Source organism: Chrysochloris asiatica, unplaced genomic scaffold, assembly GCF_000296735.1.
Source record: "Chrysochloris asiatica unplaced genomic scaffold, ChrAsi1.0 scaffold00076, whole genome shotgun sequence".
In the NCBI taxonomy this organism is placed as follows: domain Eukaryota; kingdom Metazoa; phylum Chordata; class Mammalia; order Afrosoricida; family Chrysochloridae; genus Chrysochloris; species Chrysochloris asiatica.
In genome coordinates, this window is record NW_006408594.1 from 873,203 (window position 1) to 889,016 (window position 15,814).

Here is a 15,814-nt window from a genome sequence, read left to right on the forward strand (position 1 = left end):
AATGCTAGACCGAGGCAGAGAGCACTGGGGTCTCTTTCCCATCCCTTCTGGAGCCCTTTCAGTATCACCAGCCTCTTGCAGGCTTCTGTGGAGGGACCAAGGGCATGATCCACCCTTGGACTTGCCAGCCAACTGGGAAGACCAGATGTACCAGATTCGACGAGGAAATCTCCCACCAAGTGTGTGCAAGTGCAGGAACGGGTACTGGGCTGAGCCATGTCAGCTGAGCAAACACTGGAGTTGATGACTCCAATGTCTTCAGTCACCTCTGCAGGACAGGCTTTCCCAGGGAAACACACTTAGCATTTCAAAGGTGGAGTGGGGGCACAGACCAGCTTGTCCAAACTTATGTAACGATCAGGAAACTGAGGCTAGCACAGGGACACCTTTTCAAATACATGGAGTTGCTTCCACGGAAACATTGGGTCTCTCCTCCTCACTCCCCTCCTATGAAGAGATACCCTATCTTGACACATGGGGAAATGGAGACAGGTCAGACTCCAGGCTGTTGCGAGTGGGATTTCCAATCCAGAATCTTTCTGGGTGGTGTGGCAGGGCAAGGGCAGGACAGGGCCTTCTGGGACAGGAGAGGGTAACGGCCTGCTTCTCCTATGTGGGACTTGGCATGAAGCCTTCCACGTGTAGATGAGGTCGCTCCTTCCCTGGAAGCGTAGCTGTCTGGGGCCCCACACTCTCCAGATTCTGGAGGTGACCATTGGTCTGATGAGCTGCACTGGGCTGAGACCTTACCCCATCTCCCTTCCTTCCTTTGCGGAATAAGCACACACTACGCTGATGTCCCTGGTGCATAGGAAGCATTTAATCTTCACAGACGCTCAGGGAGGTGGGTTGGTAGGGGTCTGTACCTTCTGCTCTCATACCCAGGAAGTGAACCTCCCCTCCCCTCCCTTCGGCGAGTGCTCAGGGTCTTCTGAAGTAAGTGCATGGTGAGCGCCCACTTCCTGTGTTCTTGAAGACCCTTCCCTGAGCCAGCCAAGCCTCAGGACCACTTGTTCTCCCCATCAGCTGCCTTGCAGACATCTGTGCCCCTACCCAGGGTGCTGACGGTGTGTTTTTTTCAGAAGAAAAGAAATGAAGACAGAAGTTTGGCTCCAATGTGACCAACTGGGAAAGCCCACATCCTTCTCTGGGCACTCTTGTCCCCTCACCCTCTGCTTGGTTCTGGGTCAGAGAGCCTGCAGTTGGGCAATTTCTCCATTGTCCATTCCCCTACGTCTGTCTCTCAGTGGAGCGGAGAGTATGGGCGTTTCAGCCCGTCTCTCAGCCATCGTGGCATCAGCGTGGCCCACCTGACTGGCAGGAGGCTGAGGCTCCCAAATCAGCCTGCCTTTTGGCAGGAGGTAAAGCCTGGTCTTTGGCTGAAGTGTAAGGCTGGTGAAGAGGAGCTGGGATCTTCCCCCAGGGACCAGGGCAAACAGTTCAGTGTACAAGGCCCAGCCTCTCCCACCACTTCTTCCACGCCCTCTCCTTGCCTTGGGGTGAGGGTGGCAGCTCTAGATGAAAGCACCCTAAGAACCCCCCATAGAGGCCTGCAGTAGGCAACAGTCAAGGAGGCCTGGGCCCCATCACATGGAGGCAGAGGATACCTCCCTCTTCCTGCAAGGTAGCCGCAGGCACATAGGACCAGCCCAGTGGAGGGAGGGGTTTGGGCAGAAAGGAGCCATTTCATGTAAACAAAGAGGTGGTGGGCCCTGCTGGGCAGAGATGTTTGTGGAGCATGAGTTGGTCTTGAGATGCTGAAGGTGCCCCCTCATGTCTGGGATGCAGACAGACCTGTAGGGCTCCAGCGTACAAATAGGCACTTCTCCCAAGGACAGGGGGTGAGAAGCCAGTCTCAAGCCCCCTGGCTGTGGCCCCACGTTGTCCCCCAGCTCAGGAAATCACACAGTTTCGGGGCTTGGCAGGATTGGAAGCAGCTTTAGCTGTGAAGACAAGAAATACAGGTAAGACAGAATGAAGCTCTAAGTGCCCATACCATGAATTCAAGGCCAGGTTGATCCCTGGGAAGTAGGAGAGATTCCCCCACTGTTTGGTAGCCACTCCTTAGTGACTTACCAAAACAAAAACGGAACTAGTTGCCATTGAGTAGCTCTGACTCTTGCGAGTCAGAGTAGAATTGTGCTCCATTGTTTGTTTTTAAAAAAATAATTGTTAGTGAAGGTTTCCACAGCAATTTAGGTTCCCAATCAACCATCACTACACAAGTTGTTCGGGGGTCCAGTTACGGTACGGCCATGACCATTTGGGAGAAGACTGCCAGATCTTTCATAGGAGGCATCTCTGGGTGGATTCAAACCACCAACCGTTCAGATAGTAGCCTGGTGCTTAACTGTTTGCACCACCCAGGCAGCCAGCAACTTCCCCTGTCTTTCTGTAAAAAGCAGGGAGAGTCATAGTTGCCATCTCTTAGTCTCACTGGGGGCAAAGGACTCAGGAACCAGCTGCTACAATTTGTGACTTCAGTCTCACCAAAAAGTGGCTCATCTTCTATGCAGCCTCACAGCTTAGGAAACAAACTAGGATCATTCTCGAATGCTGTCCTCACAGCTGGCACAGCTGTGCAACGGGCCTTGCTGGTCATTTTATAGCTGAGGGCATTTTTAGTCCGTGGGATCAGTGCCAGCCTCTTGTCTTCTAAATCCGAAACCTCAGCTCCTTCCCACACCCAGTGCCCAGGTGGTAATGGAGGAAAAGTCTGCTCCTCACGGAGGGGTGAGCAGTGTTGCCCGAGGGACAGTTTAGGGGCAGTTCGAAGGCGGAAGATACAGGGCCACACTTCATGGGGAGGGGAGATAGAAGAGAAAGCAGTTCTTCTCTGAGCCCAGTTCCCCCTCTCCCCGAGGCCCCCACAACACAGTTCTACTTTCTGGACAATCCCAAATGGACCCCTGTTCTTTGACCGTGGCAGCCACTAACACCTTCTGCTGGTAGGGTGTCCAGTGTTGGGCGTCAAACTCCATGTCATCAAGCCAAGAGCTCTTTTCCCAGGTGGAGCCTGCCCGCGCTATTTTCTGCCAGTTCTCAGCAAAGCGAGGGCTGTCTCCCTGTGGTCACACCACCTTCCAGTATCACTTCAACTGTGAATTTAATTAAGGTGGTGTCTGCTCCCCTTCCAGGTCATTAGCAGGAGAGACACCAAACAGGCGCAGACTTGAGCCCTGGAGCTGGCAGCCCCGCCCCTCCACCAGGCCACAGAGTACCCCGAGGGCTAGGGCAGGGGGTCTTAGAGGAGAGCAGGGGCAATGTAGATGGTGCGTGTCCAGGGCTTGGGGCTCAGGAGCACTGTCCCCTCCCTCAGCATGGCACCGTGCTCTGTCTGCTGCAACTGGGCAGCCCTGGTGAAATCCTGCCTTCCCACAGTCCCTCGCTGGGCAGATGTCCTCAGCCTTGCTCACCTACTAAGCAGATAAAAGGTGCCCTGGTGGTGTGGTGGGTTAAGGATTGAGAGCCAGGTCGGCAGTTCAAACCTACCAGCCACTCCTCGGGCTCCTGTCCTGAGTCACTATGAGTCAGCACTGACTGGATGGCAGGTGTGTGTGGGCACTAAGCAAATGCTAAATTCCTCCTCAGAGGCCACAGCAGTCGGGAGGCACGTAACCCGGCCCAGAAGGCACCCTGGTGGTGCAGGGGTCAAGTGCTTTCCTACAAATGGAAAGGTTGGCAGTTCAAACTGACCAGCTGCTCCACAGGAGAAAAGTGTGGCCGTTTGCGTCCATAGATTATAGCCTGGGGCAGTTCTAATCTGCCCTGTTGGATCACCACGAGTTGGAAGTGACTTGGTGGCAAGGGGTTTAATCTTGGTTACTGTATACTGCTGAGTCGATTTTGGCTTACAGAAACCCCACGTGTGTCAGAGTACAACTGTGCTCCACGGGGTCTCCAATGGCTGGTTTTCTGGAGCTGTCTAGATTACCAGGCTCTTCTTCCAAGGCGCCTCTTGGATGGACTCAAAACACCAAGCTCTCGGATCGCAGCTGAGCATGCTCACCATTTGCACCACCCAGGGATTTCAAAACCATAAACAGGCAAAAACCTTATTTTGCAATGCCTGTGTGCAATGGATAGCCAAGAGAGGCTTAGGAGGGGAAGTAAAGCTTCCGTGAGTGGGTGACACTGGGAGTGAGACTGTCACATAAAGGGTGCTCGCCCCCTCCCCTCAGTGCTGGGCGTCCAGAAGAACGCGGCTCAGATTGCAGCCTCCAAATGCCAGTTGGGGCCTGACTCCACTCCTTAGGACAACGCTCAACTGTGAGATCCAGTCCTGACGTGCAGCTCTGGAACAGACTTGCCCTGGATCTGAAGAGGCTCTGAGTCCAGGAAGCACATCCCCACCCAAGGCCTCCTGCTCCCAGGGATGACAAGCCAGAGCCTGAGGTCCCGGCATCTAGGAGCCCAGGGGCCAGACCATGCTGCCATCTATGCATGGCTCAGTGGGGTGTGAGAGAATCCTGGAAAAGCAATAGTCACAGGAATTCAGGGAATTCTGGGAAGGAAAGTACCAATCCAGGGTACGCCCTGGGGAGTCAGCAGCCACACTTTCTCTTCCTCTCACTGGTGGGACACTGTGGGACATCAGAGGAGAGAGTCAGTCATACGTCTGGGCCCCTGGTTCCCCAAACAGTCTTCAGTGATATAGGGGAATGGTGCCAAGCCTAAACCTCCCTTGAGCACACTGTCCTTTTCTCACTGGATCACCGGGGACGGGGACATAGGGCTCACCTCTCGGAACCTCGGGGCTGTTTGTGGGGGACTGTTATCAGGACTCCGTGGGTCTGTATCTACTTAGCAGGAAAGGCCATCAGTTTGAATCTACGCAGAGATGCCTCAGATGACAGGCTGGTGACCGACCTAAAGGCCACCGCCGCTGAAAGCCCTATGGTGCACAGCTCTCCTCTGACACACACATGGGTTACCAGGAGTCGGAATTCACTTGACTGCAACTGGCTTTGGCTCTTTCCTGTGGCAGCTCAGCTCGGTAGGAGATTGTTGTCTCCTTTTGTCTTGCAATTCTCTTCAGAAAGGTGGCCATTTCCCAGTGGTCATCCTGCTTGGTGAGCAGCCCAGGTGTCTACCAGACTACCATGCACTGGGGGGACCCATCAGGTCACCAGAAAAGGCAGAGCACTTCCTGAGCCTGGACTAGAACAGTGGCTACCTGGGATCCCCTTGCCGATGCTTGCAGGGCTGACTCATTCAGACAAGAGGGTAGAGGGGATGGGAAGCAGGATTCTGAGAATGCCTCTGCCAGGGTCCCACTGCACTGTGCCTTACCTCCCCAGTGCCATCCCATCCAAGCCCCCGGGGGGTGGGGGGCAAGTCACGCTCCTGCCCATGATAGTATTTGACAACCAACTAACTCACCGCCTTGACTCATTCATTCATTCACTCATTCAGTGGTTCCAGACACATCTCCAGAGAATCTAGTCTGGTAGTCAGTGCCAGGCACTATGCCAACATGGTAAAGTAAAAGGAACCTTGGTCTCTATCCTCAAAGCATCCATTCCTACCCAGTGTCCTAAGGGCTGTGTGATGGAAGCAAACAGGCCAGTCTGCAGCAACCTGAGAGCTGGGTCCACTGAGTCTCTGCTGTGTTGCCTGGGATTCCTAGCTGGGTACACACAGGGTATTTGTGTAACGTGCAGATTCCTGAGCCCAGCCAGCCAGATCCTTTGCAAGGGTGGGGGCTTTTTAACAAGTGCCTCCTGGGATTGCTGCCCCTTGAGGTTTGAGATCTCTACCCTCAGGGTCTGTCCTGAGCTCCCTGAGGGTGCAGGGGGCAAACTTGAGAAGACAGCTGAACAAGGAGCAAAGTTCCAGCTGAGTGAAGAGGAAAAAGGGAAGTGGAGTCTTAGCTTTTACCACTAGAGGGAGCTGTTGTTGCTACATGCCACTGAGTCGGTTCAGACTCCTAATCACCCTGTAAAGCATTTCTGAGAAGCAGGTGGTAGTGGGATTGAACTACTGCCTCACTGTTAGCAGTCTAGTGCTTATCCTGCAGCGCCACTAGAGGGAGCTGTGAGCCCTCAAATTGCAAGGCAGCCTCAAGCCTGAATCACCAGCTCTAAGGAAGTGAAATCCTCAAGGTTCTCCCAGGGGCCACACCTGGGTTCACAAATATTTGCATGCTGTTTGACAACTCTGTACTTATCAAGCAATTTTACAGGCTGTCAGCTCTGAGCATTTTCTATTTTTCTCTTTTACGCACTTTGTTACCAACCCACATTCTCCTCTGACAAGAGAGCAGCAGAGATAGAAAGGGCAGTATGGGCTGTGGGCAGAGACAGACCCGAGCTTGGAGGGGGCCTCAGCTCCACTCTCCTCTTCTAGAGGGGAAATGGGTTCAGAGAGTGGAAAGGAGGTGCCCAGGGCCTGGCTGAAATGGACAGGATGGCTGTTTTGAGGATGCTCTGAATGTCCACAATGGAGAAGGGGCCCTCCCAGAACAGGGGCCCTCCAGGAAAAGCTAAAGAGAAGAGTTCAAGCTTGTAGGAGAGTGAATTGAGTTCAGGTCCCGGAGCTGTCAGAAGTCCGAATCCCCTTTACAGGAGTTCTGACTGCTCAGCTCCGGCTGCTGGAGGGAGCCCCTGAAACAGACAAGTCCCATTCACACACTTGAGAGGCTAACTAGTTAACCAGTGGTTGTGGGGTTGAGTGCGACTCATGGTGGGTGACCCTGGTGTGTGTGTGAGTCAGAGCAGAACAGTGCTCCATGGCTTTTTCAATGATTCCTTTTTTGGACTTAGATTGCCAGACCTTTCCTCCGAGGTGCCTCGGGTGGACTCAAGCCTCCAAGGTTTTGGTTAGCAGTGGAGTGTGTTCACAGATTGCATCACTAAAAAGGCTTTGGGAGAGAAGAGTTCTTGCCCCTCACCCCAGGCCCTGGCGTTTGGGGTAACAAAAAAGCAAAGTTGAGGGGCTCAAATTTCAGGGCTCAGTCTGTGCTGGGTGGGGCTCCTTGTGAAGGATGGGTAAAGGATGGAGAAAGACCAGGGGGTCTTGGGGTTTTGGCAGCTCCCTGACCTATGTGCAAGGGAACCCTTGCATTTGTTTGTTCGTCTGTCTGTTTCACACTCGGTCTGGTGTCTGGGTGGCGTGGCTAGCTCCTGGGCATGGTGGGCAGACATTGGGAGGGTAGCAGCAGCAGCGACAGTGGCAATTCAAGTCTTCAAGCAGGAAAACCCAGAGCCAGGAGACACAGGACAGGAGAGGGACAAGACAGTGGGCCTTTTGTTTCTATGGAAACGGTACCTCAGGGTGAGGGGGTTGTAGAGAATGCTTCTACTTCCACCTCCAGTCAGGATTTGGGGACGGGCCCCTTTTGTGGCTGGGCTGCCTCTCTTCCTACCCTGCCAGGTGTTCACTATGGCAACCCTTTCGCCAAATGGGAGGTGCAGCACAGCATCCAGCACCAGGAGAGGTCGGGGGAGGCTGGCTACCCTCCCCTCAGAGGACATGGGATCTATGACCACTAAATCCCCTCTCAGGGTTCCCTCCACCACCTCCCTCCATGGCTCCAAGGGTGAGAGTGAGGGAGCACCTCATCAGTACCCACCCTCTGAGGCCTCAGTAAGTACCTGGTGGCTGAATGAGGGACAGCACAGGCTCCTACTGGACCCAGAGTCTTAGGAGCGCTCAGGCTGCCCAGGATGGGAACATGGGTCCAGCTACCACCTGCCTGGCCAGTGTGGAGGGCCAGTTCTCAGCACTGTAAGTCCCACAGCCAGGGGAGCAGAAATCCCAGCACTGGATGCTGAGCTGAGAAAAGGCACTGGCAGGGGCCCTGGCTGTCACCACCCATCTCTTCTGAGCAAGAGCCTGTCCAGACAGGGTTCCTGAGAGCAGGCGAGCCGTGTTCCCTGGGAGAGAAACAGCATAGCAAACGCCACGCGGGCTGGGTGTCAGATGGCTGACGTGAGTGGAGCAAGTCAGGGCACTCGCTACCTGAAGGCTGGGAAGCAGCCAGGGACATGGGAGCCGCAGAGAACCCTGGACCTCTGCGGTGGAGCCTCAGTTATGCTCCTTGGTTACACCGGGCTCCTCTTTCCCCACTTACAAAGAAGCACTTTTCTAATTCCATTGCAGACTGCTGTAATAAAGCCAGCATCACAATACAATCACAGGGACTGTTTGGGTTTGCCAGTGCTTACAGAAGGCATGTTGATTCTGTGTCAGAACCAACTCGACAGCACCTCACAACATACTACTGTCTATGGTGTGGCGCTGTGGGTTAATGCGCCGGACTGCAATGCCGTTTGAACTGCAAGGTCAGCGGTTCAAGCTCACCAGCTGCTCCTTGGAAATCCTAGACAGGGTCGCTATGGGTCGGAACCAATTCGACAGTACTTGACAACAGCAATGAAGTGTTATCGGTAGCATTATGAAAAAGTCTGAAATGTGGTTAAAAGTGACCAAAACAGGACACAGAGACACGGAGTAAGCACGCGGGGTTAGGACAATGGTGCCAGTAGACATGCTCAACTCAGGCTTGCCACTGAGTGTCCATTTGTAAAAAAAACACTTTATCTGTGAAGCGCAGTAACCTGAGAAGGTCTGTCTGCATGGTGACGTGAGCGGCTCGCAAAGGGCTTCTTGAAGGACACACAGCTCCCACATGGTGCCAGGCCCAGCCGCAGAGGAGCGGAGCAGAGAAGAGGAGACAGACACTCCCAGATGGTACCAGGCCCAGCCACAGAGGAGAGGAGCAGAGAAGAGACGGACACTCAGAGCTGCAGGTAAGAGCAGAGCCAGCACAGGAACTGCAGCTGTCTGACCCCAGGGCCAGCCACTGGGCTCTCCTTGTCAAGGGCAGGTGCGAGGCCAAGGGACGAGGTGTCTCACCTGAGAGGTTAGTGCTGGAGTCCTCGGTGGGCCTAAAGTCCACATCAGCAGAGGCCTCAGCGGTGAAGGAGCTGGCCATGCCGTTGGATGCCACTGGCTTCTTGACCCGTCGACTGAAGATCCCACTGCCAAAGCGCTTGCCTTCTTTGGCCGTGGTGGCCTCCCCGTTGGCGGCATCTCCTTTGCCATTCCGGTCCAGTGTCTCCTGGGACTTGAGGTCCGTGGGCACCTTGCCAGCCTTCCGGCTCCGTCTCTCCATGGGAATAGGATCCACAGGAGGCAGCACCTGATCCAGACTCACCAGGTCATTCAGGAAGCTCTCCAGGCGCCGGGTCGACTCGCCACCTTCGCTGCCTTCCTGCTGCCCCTCGAGATTGTCACAAGCTTCCCGCTGCTGCCGGGCGGCCCAGCGCATCATCTCCCCGGGCGGGTGGCGGCTGCCTGACACCAAGGCGTACTTGGGGTTGATGAGCTTGCGTGCCACAGTGGAGGAGTAGTTGAGGCCAAATTTGCTGGCCCCGCCTGCCAGGCCCAGTTGCCGATACAAGTCCACCTCCTCGGAGATGGCGTACAGCTCTCGGAACTCCACATCGAAGGGCTCCACATTCTGCCCAGTCAGCAGGAGTAGGAGGTTCCTGTCCACGTGGGAGGAGCTCCAGGTGAAACTGTGGACATGGGGGGAAAAGCAAGACTTATGAGTGCAGGGCTGCTGCCTAAGCCTGCTGTCAGCAGCTCCGCAGCAAGCCTACTCTAAGGTTCCACCACACAGTCTGATCCATCCCCTGAGCTAGACTCTAGACTCATAGTGGACGCTCACCTCCACCGGCCGCAGTCCTCCTGATGTTCACCTGTAGGTCTCACAGAAGGAAGACAGGCAGAGGTGGGGCGGGGGAAGGCAGGGATAGGTAGGCCTAGATTTTCTGATATTTACTGTTTCTTCCACAGTTGTCTCTGCACATTTCATTGTAATATTTGACTTTGTCTTCTCGAGCTGCCCTTTGAAATTTTCTGTTCAGCTCTTTTACCTCTTCATTTCTTCCATTTGCTCAGCATTTCTCAAGCTGAGGGAACTGAAGAAAAAATTCATGCCTCGACTTGAAATACTGAAGGATTCTATGGTCCAACTATTGAATGGTGCAGTAAGCATCAAAAGAAGATGGATGGACTAGCAGAAAAAAACAAAACGGCAGTCTGTTTGGCTATTATAAGAACAAGCAAGCTGTTTGCCAGGGAGCCATAGAGGCAAGCAATCAAGTCCCTTCAGGACAACTGTCCCTCACTCCCCAAGACTGAAACTCAAAGGGAACACATGAGCAGGCATGTAAGCTTGCTGACAACCATGTTATTCTACATGTGAGTGGAAGTAGGAGAAAGACAGTAATGAAGATATGGGCTGAGTTCAGCCACATTCCATAGACTCCTGTTGACCTTGAGATGAGAGAAAGAAGAGGAAGGGCTGCTTGGTCTGAAGTTTGGGGAGCCTTGGGGACTCCTGAGTCCATGGACACTGACCTAGCCATGGAGGGCTAGATCTGACAGTGAAGTGTCCAGCTGATATGAAGTGTGTGTGTGGGGGAGATGCACATGAATACCCAAACTTGCAGACAGTACCCCTTTGACCTAGCTTCGATGGCTTCATGATCAGAGCTTGACTAGAAGAAGATAAAGAAATGTGATAAAAGAAGCCAGTGTAAATTGCTACAGTTTGATAAGCTTGACCTATACTTATGGATGTAGTAGTCTTCACATCAAGGATCTAGCCCATCCCGTCGGTATAGGGTTGATAGGGAGTGGCAACTGAGACACTGGCTATCTAAAGCGGAGGTTGTTGTTGTTGTTGTTGTTGTTGTTGTTGTTATGTGCCGTGGAGTTGGTTCCGACTCATAGCGACCCTGTACAGGGTTTCCGAGGCTGTAAATCTTAACGGGAGCAGAAAGCCTCATCTTTCTCCCACGGAGCAGCTGGTAGTTTTGAACTGCTGACCTTGTGGTTCGCAGCCCGATTCGTAACCACTATGCTACCAGAGCTCCTTAGGAGGTTATAAAGGCATGAAGTGGCTGGCTTACAAGGTTTCAAGAAGGAGTTTAGTTTCAGAGTGTGCAGGGGAAGGTAGAAATCCCACTGAATAGTTTTCATTTTGTCTAGACGGATCTGGTGAAAGGAGATGGGGATAAGAGTATTTTGATTCAATAGTGAGTAATTGTTATCATGACTGATTGTGACTATTACAACTGTAAAGGTAGAAGTTTTATAACAAAAAGGAGGGAGTTGTTAATTTTACATTCCAAGAACAGAGGGTCCCTAGGATCATTAAGAGGGAAGAGCATGAATGGAGCATGGGATCCTAACCAGAGAAGCAGCAACACCAGAGATGGAGGCAGAGATGATAGCATGGAGAGACAGAGCAGCTGAGGTCTCTAGACTCACAGAAAGAGAAAGACTGTGTGCAGGCAGCCAGAAGACTGGCTTGCCGAATTCACCCTTTGGTTGTTTAGATGCTTATATATTCCTGAGTGTTTTTGTGTACACCAAAAACAAACAAACAAACAAACAGACTCACAAAACAACAGAAGAAATAGAAGCAAATACTGCTAAATGATGATGTCTGGAGAGGACTGTAATTATTGCAATGAAACAAAACACAATAGGATGAGAGCAAAACCGATGTTCTCCCATGTAACTATCACTCAATAAAAGCTTAAAAAAAAATAAGGATGGAATACAGAAGTCACTGTATCAAAAAGAAGTGGTCGATGTTCAACCATTTCAAGAGGTAGCATAAAGAGCCAATGATACAAAAGAAGAAGTCCAAGGTACAGTGAAGGCATTGGCAAAGAACAAGGCACCGAGAATTTATGGAATATAAATTGAAATCTTTCAACACACTGATGTAGCACTAGAGGCACTCTCTCATCTATGCCAACAAAATTGGCACAGCAACCTGGCCAACTGTTTGGAAGAGATCCATATTTATTCCCATTCTAAAGACAGGTGAAATGGAACGTGGAAATCATCGGACAACATCATTAACATCGCATGCAAGTAAAATTTTTCTAAAGATAATTAAAAAACGACTGCAATAGTACATTCACAGGGTTCAAGCCAGAGGTTCAAACCAGATTCACACGAGGATGTGGAATGATGGATATCATTGCTGACATCAGATGGATCTTGGCTGAAAGCAGAGAATATCAGAAAGATGTTTATCTGTGTTTTATTGACTCTGCAAAGGCTTTCAATTATAAGGATCATGACAAGGTATGGACAGCATTGTAGAGAATGAGTATTCCAGAACATTTAATTGTGTCATGAGGAACCTGTACATAGACCAAGAGACAGTTGTTTGAACAGAACAAGAAAACACTGAATGGTTTAAAATCGAGAAAGGTGTGCATCAGTGTTGTATTCTTTCACCATACTTATTCAGTCTGTATGCTGAGCAAACAATTTGAGAAGCTGGATTATATGAAGAGGATTGGAGGAAGATTCATTAAAAACCTGTGATATGCAAATGATATACAACTTTGTTTGCTGAAAGCAAAGAGGACTTAAAATACTTACTGATGAAGATCAAAGATCACAGTCTTTGGTATGGGTTGCATCTCAATTAAAGAAAACAAAAATCCTCACCACTGGATCAATAAACAACATTCTTATCAATGGAGAAAAGATTGAAGTTGTCAGAAACTTCATTTTGCTTGATCAACCATCAACACTAAAGGAAGCAGTAATCAAGAAATCAGATGACATACTACATTAGGCAAGTCTGCTGCACAAGACCTCTTTAAAGTGTTGAAGAGCAAAGATGTCAATTTGAGGACTAAGGTGCGCCTGATCCAAGCCATGGTATTTTCAATAACCTCATATGCATGTCAAAGTTGGACAGAGAATGAAAAAGACTGTAGAAGATTTGATGCATTTGAGTTATGGTGTTGGAGGAGAATATTAAACTGCCAAAAGAAGAAACATATCTGTGTTGGAAGAAGTACAGACAGGATGATCCTTTGAGGTCAGAATGGCCAGACTTTGTCTCTCATACTTTGGACATATAATCGGGAGGGACCAGTCCCTGGAGAAGGACATCATGCTTGGTAAGGTGGAGGGTCAGTGAAACAGAAGAAAACCCCCAATGAGATGGATTGACACAGTGGCAGCAGCAGTGGGCTTGAGTGTAACAATGACAGTGAGGTTGGTGCAGGACCGGACAGGGTTTTGTCCTGTTGTGCGCAGCGTCACTGTGAGTCGTTACCGACTCGTTGACACCTAACAACAACAACCAGAGTTGTCAGGAGACTCAAGTAACTCATTTGTCTAAAACACTGAGCTCATCCCTGGCACAGACACATCCAATAAATAGTTAACTGTAGCTGCTACTGTCGTCACTGTCACTCCATCACTTACTGGTCCTTCTTGGGATTTTTAGAGCCCTAAGTACCGGCAAAATCCCATACTTTAGCCAAGCATGAGGACTTGATGTCCTTTATTAATTGCTCCATGTGACCAGGCCTCTTCTGCTCATGTAGATTTGAACTGACTGGGAGGGCAGGGTCTTCCACAGTTAGAGGCCCACATGCTCCTGGAAATTTCATTCTGAGCCAGGATCCTGGCCACCCCTCCCCCTATGCCACACGTTCACGGTGCTCACCCAGATCTGCTCCTTTCTACTTCCAGCATGTCTCACCTAGCAACTAGCCTCAAAATACAGTTGGCTGCTGTGGACCATGAAATGTCTGCCAGGCGCTGTTGGCTCCAGGGGTGTGAAATGAACTGGGCTCCATGGGGCTTTCAAGAACGGAGTTTTCAGAAGTAGTCTGCCTGGCCTTTGCTCGGAAGCACATCTGAGTAGACTTCAGCCCATGAATTACTTACCCCACGGGAAACTCTAGTGCTTAATGCTTAGAAGACATGGGTTGACTCTCTTTCTGAAATAATCCAGAACCAGGACGTTTACTGACCAATAGGTCAGATGATGCCTGTCGAACTAAGACCTTGGTGGCTTCAGTGTGACCTGGACCAACTCACCTATAGGAGCCAGTGGCTACTTTTTCACCATCCACCATCAGGAACCTTGTCGAGAGGGTCCCTTTGACTTTCCCCCTGGGCATGTAGAAGCCGACACCTGTCACAGAGCGGACACGGATGTTCTGTTGAGGAGAAAGGACAGTCACCTAGTTTGAACCAAGTCCTTGCTTGTCCTTGGGCCCATCCTCACTGAATCTCTGTGTACCAAGGCCCACCCGACATAAACCCCATTTGGAGAGTGAGAGGGAGCCACACAATCTCACTTTGGGTGTGGATGAGCCCAGGGTGGCTCCTGCCTGTTCCCAAGGGTCCCCAGACGACAACCACAGTGGACTCAGAGATTCTGCAGCACCCGGGGCTGAGTCTCGCTATATTGGGAGAAAAATCTAAGCTGGTCATGTGATTCCGTGGTCATTCACTCACAAGGCATGGCAGCTCCCCTGAGCAGTGCACTGGGGAGGAGGCAGAGAGAGGGGCCGGGGGAACCTCTCCTGTCCTCTGCGGTGTAACATACCCGCAAACGGAAGTCGGTGAGCTCCAGGCTCCGACACATCTCCAGGAAATATTTGACGCCTGCCTCGTCCAGGATGATGTACACAGGGACTCGGCGCTTGTAGGCAGCGTCGACGATGTCTTGGAAGATGTCGCCATCAGTGAAGAGGTCCATGACCACGGCAATGACCTGGACAGGACAGGGCACAGAGAAACACAGCATGATGACATGTCCATAGACACACGTCCAGCCCCGAGAGATCCAGCCCGGCCTGAAGTAACTGGTGGCCATGAGTCAAACCCCACAGGCACCCCCTGAGCCAATCTGTGCCTAGGAGGTGGGCTCTGGGAGGGGGCAGGTTGAGCTACATGCACATCACCCGTGACACATCCCCACCACCCAACCTTGGGAATTTTCCAGCCACTCTTCACAAGCCACATCAGAGGAGGTCAGATCAGGAGGCCGAGGGAAGTGGGTCCTGGTGCGGCCCCAGGGCAGTGCACAGGAGCCGGAGATGCTGCGTTGGAAGGCAAGGGCTTGTTTGTATAAGCCACAGATCTGCTTAACGTCCCATTCTCAGCAAGTCTGGGGGTTCTGATCTCCCTGCAGCCGTGCGAAGTCCTGTGCTTCCCTGGGTGTCAGCCAGACAGAGCTCCAGGCAGCTGGGACGGAGTCCGTACTCTGACCATTTACTTACAAAAGCTCTAGTCACCCATCCTGGAAAATTAGGCCCTCTGCAACCAGGGGTAGCTCAGCCTTCCTATCCTTCCAGCTGCTGTGGGGTCGTCTCCTGGCTCAAGACTGCCCCCATGTGTGTCACAGTAGAACTGTGCTACACAGGGTTTTCAATGGCCAGTTTCTGAAAGGAGATAGCCAGGCCTTTCTTTCAAGGCACCTCTGGGTGGATCTGAATCTTCAATACCTCTGAGTTAGTAGCTGAGTGTGTTAATTGCTTGTACCACCCAAAGACTCTGTTCTGTCTTTAGCTTCCTCCATAAACCTTCCTCCCCTCCAGTTGCAAGGGCTTTCTTTTGGTCTCAAACATTGTGCCTACAATGCCGGGATAAGGCAAAGGCTTTGGGGGCTGAGAGATAATCCTTGGCTCTACCATTTATAAGGAGTCCTGGTGTGGTGCTGTGGGTTAATGCGCCAGATTGCAAAGCCATTTGACCTGCAAGGTTGGCAGTTCAAGTTCACCAGCTGCTCCTTGGAAACCCTACACAGGGTCGCTATGTGTTCGAACTGACTCGATGGCACTTTAACAACAACAACCACCACCATTTATAAAGTATGTAACCCAGGGCTATAAATCAGTCTAAAACAGTTCAGTCATGGCCAAGGGGAAACAAAGACCATGTGAGCACTGCATAGCAACCAAAGCTCTTATGCATCTGAGTTTGACCCAAGTAAGAAGCAGGCTGCCACTTGGCCAATCCATCT

The 15,814-nt window shown here is 51.5% G+C and overlaps 1 protein-coding gene across 1 annotated transcript in view; it reads right to left on the reverse strand.

Annotated features, from left to right (window-relative positions):
- Nucleotides 1-1,893: 1,893 nt before the first annotated feature.
- FAM83F (family with sequence similarity 83, member F) overlaps nucleotides 1,894-15,814 on the reverse strand; it is a 45,749-nt gene continuing 31,828 nt past the window's right edge. The window contains exons 2-5 of the mRNA XM_006865168.1: nucleotides 14,396-14,563; nucleotides 13,882-14,003; nucleotides 8,848-9,524; nucleotides 1,894-1,937 (exon numbers count right to left, since the gene is read on the reverse strand). Coding sequence (XP_006865230.1) covers nucleotides 1,894-1,937; nucleotides 8,848-9,524; nucleotides 13,882-14,003; nucleotides 14,396-14,563 — 1,011 coding nt within the window. The remainder of the gene's footprint in view (nucleotides 1,938-8,847; nucleotides 9,525-13,881; nucleotides 14,004-14,395; nucleotides 14,564-15,814) is intronic.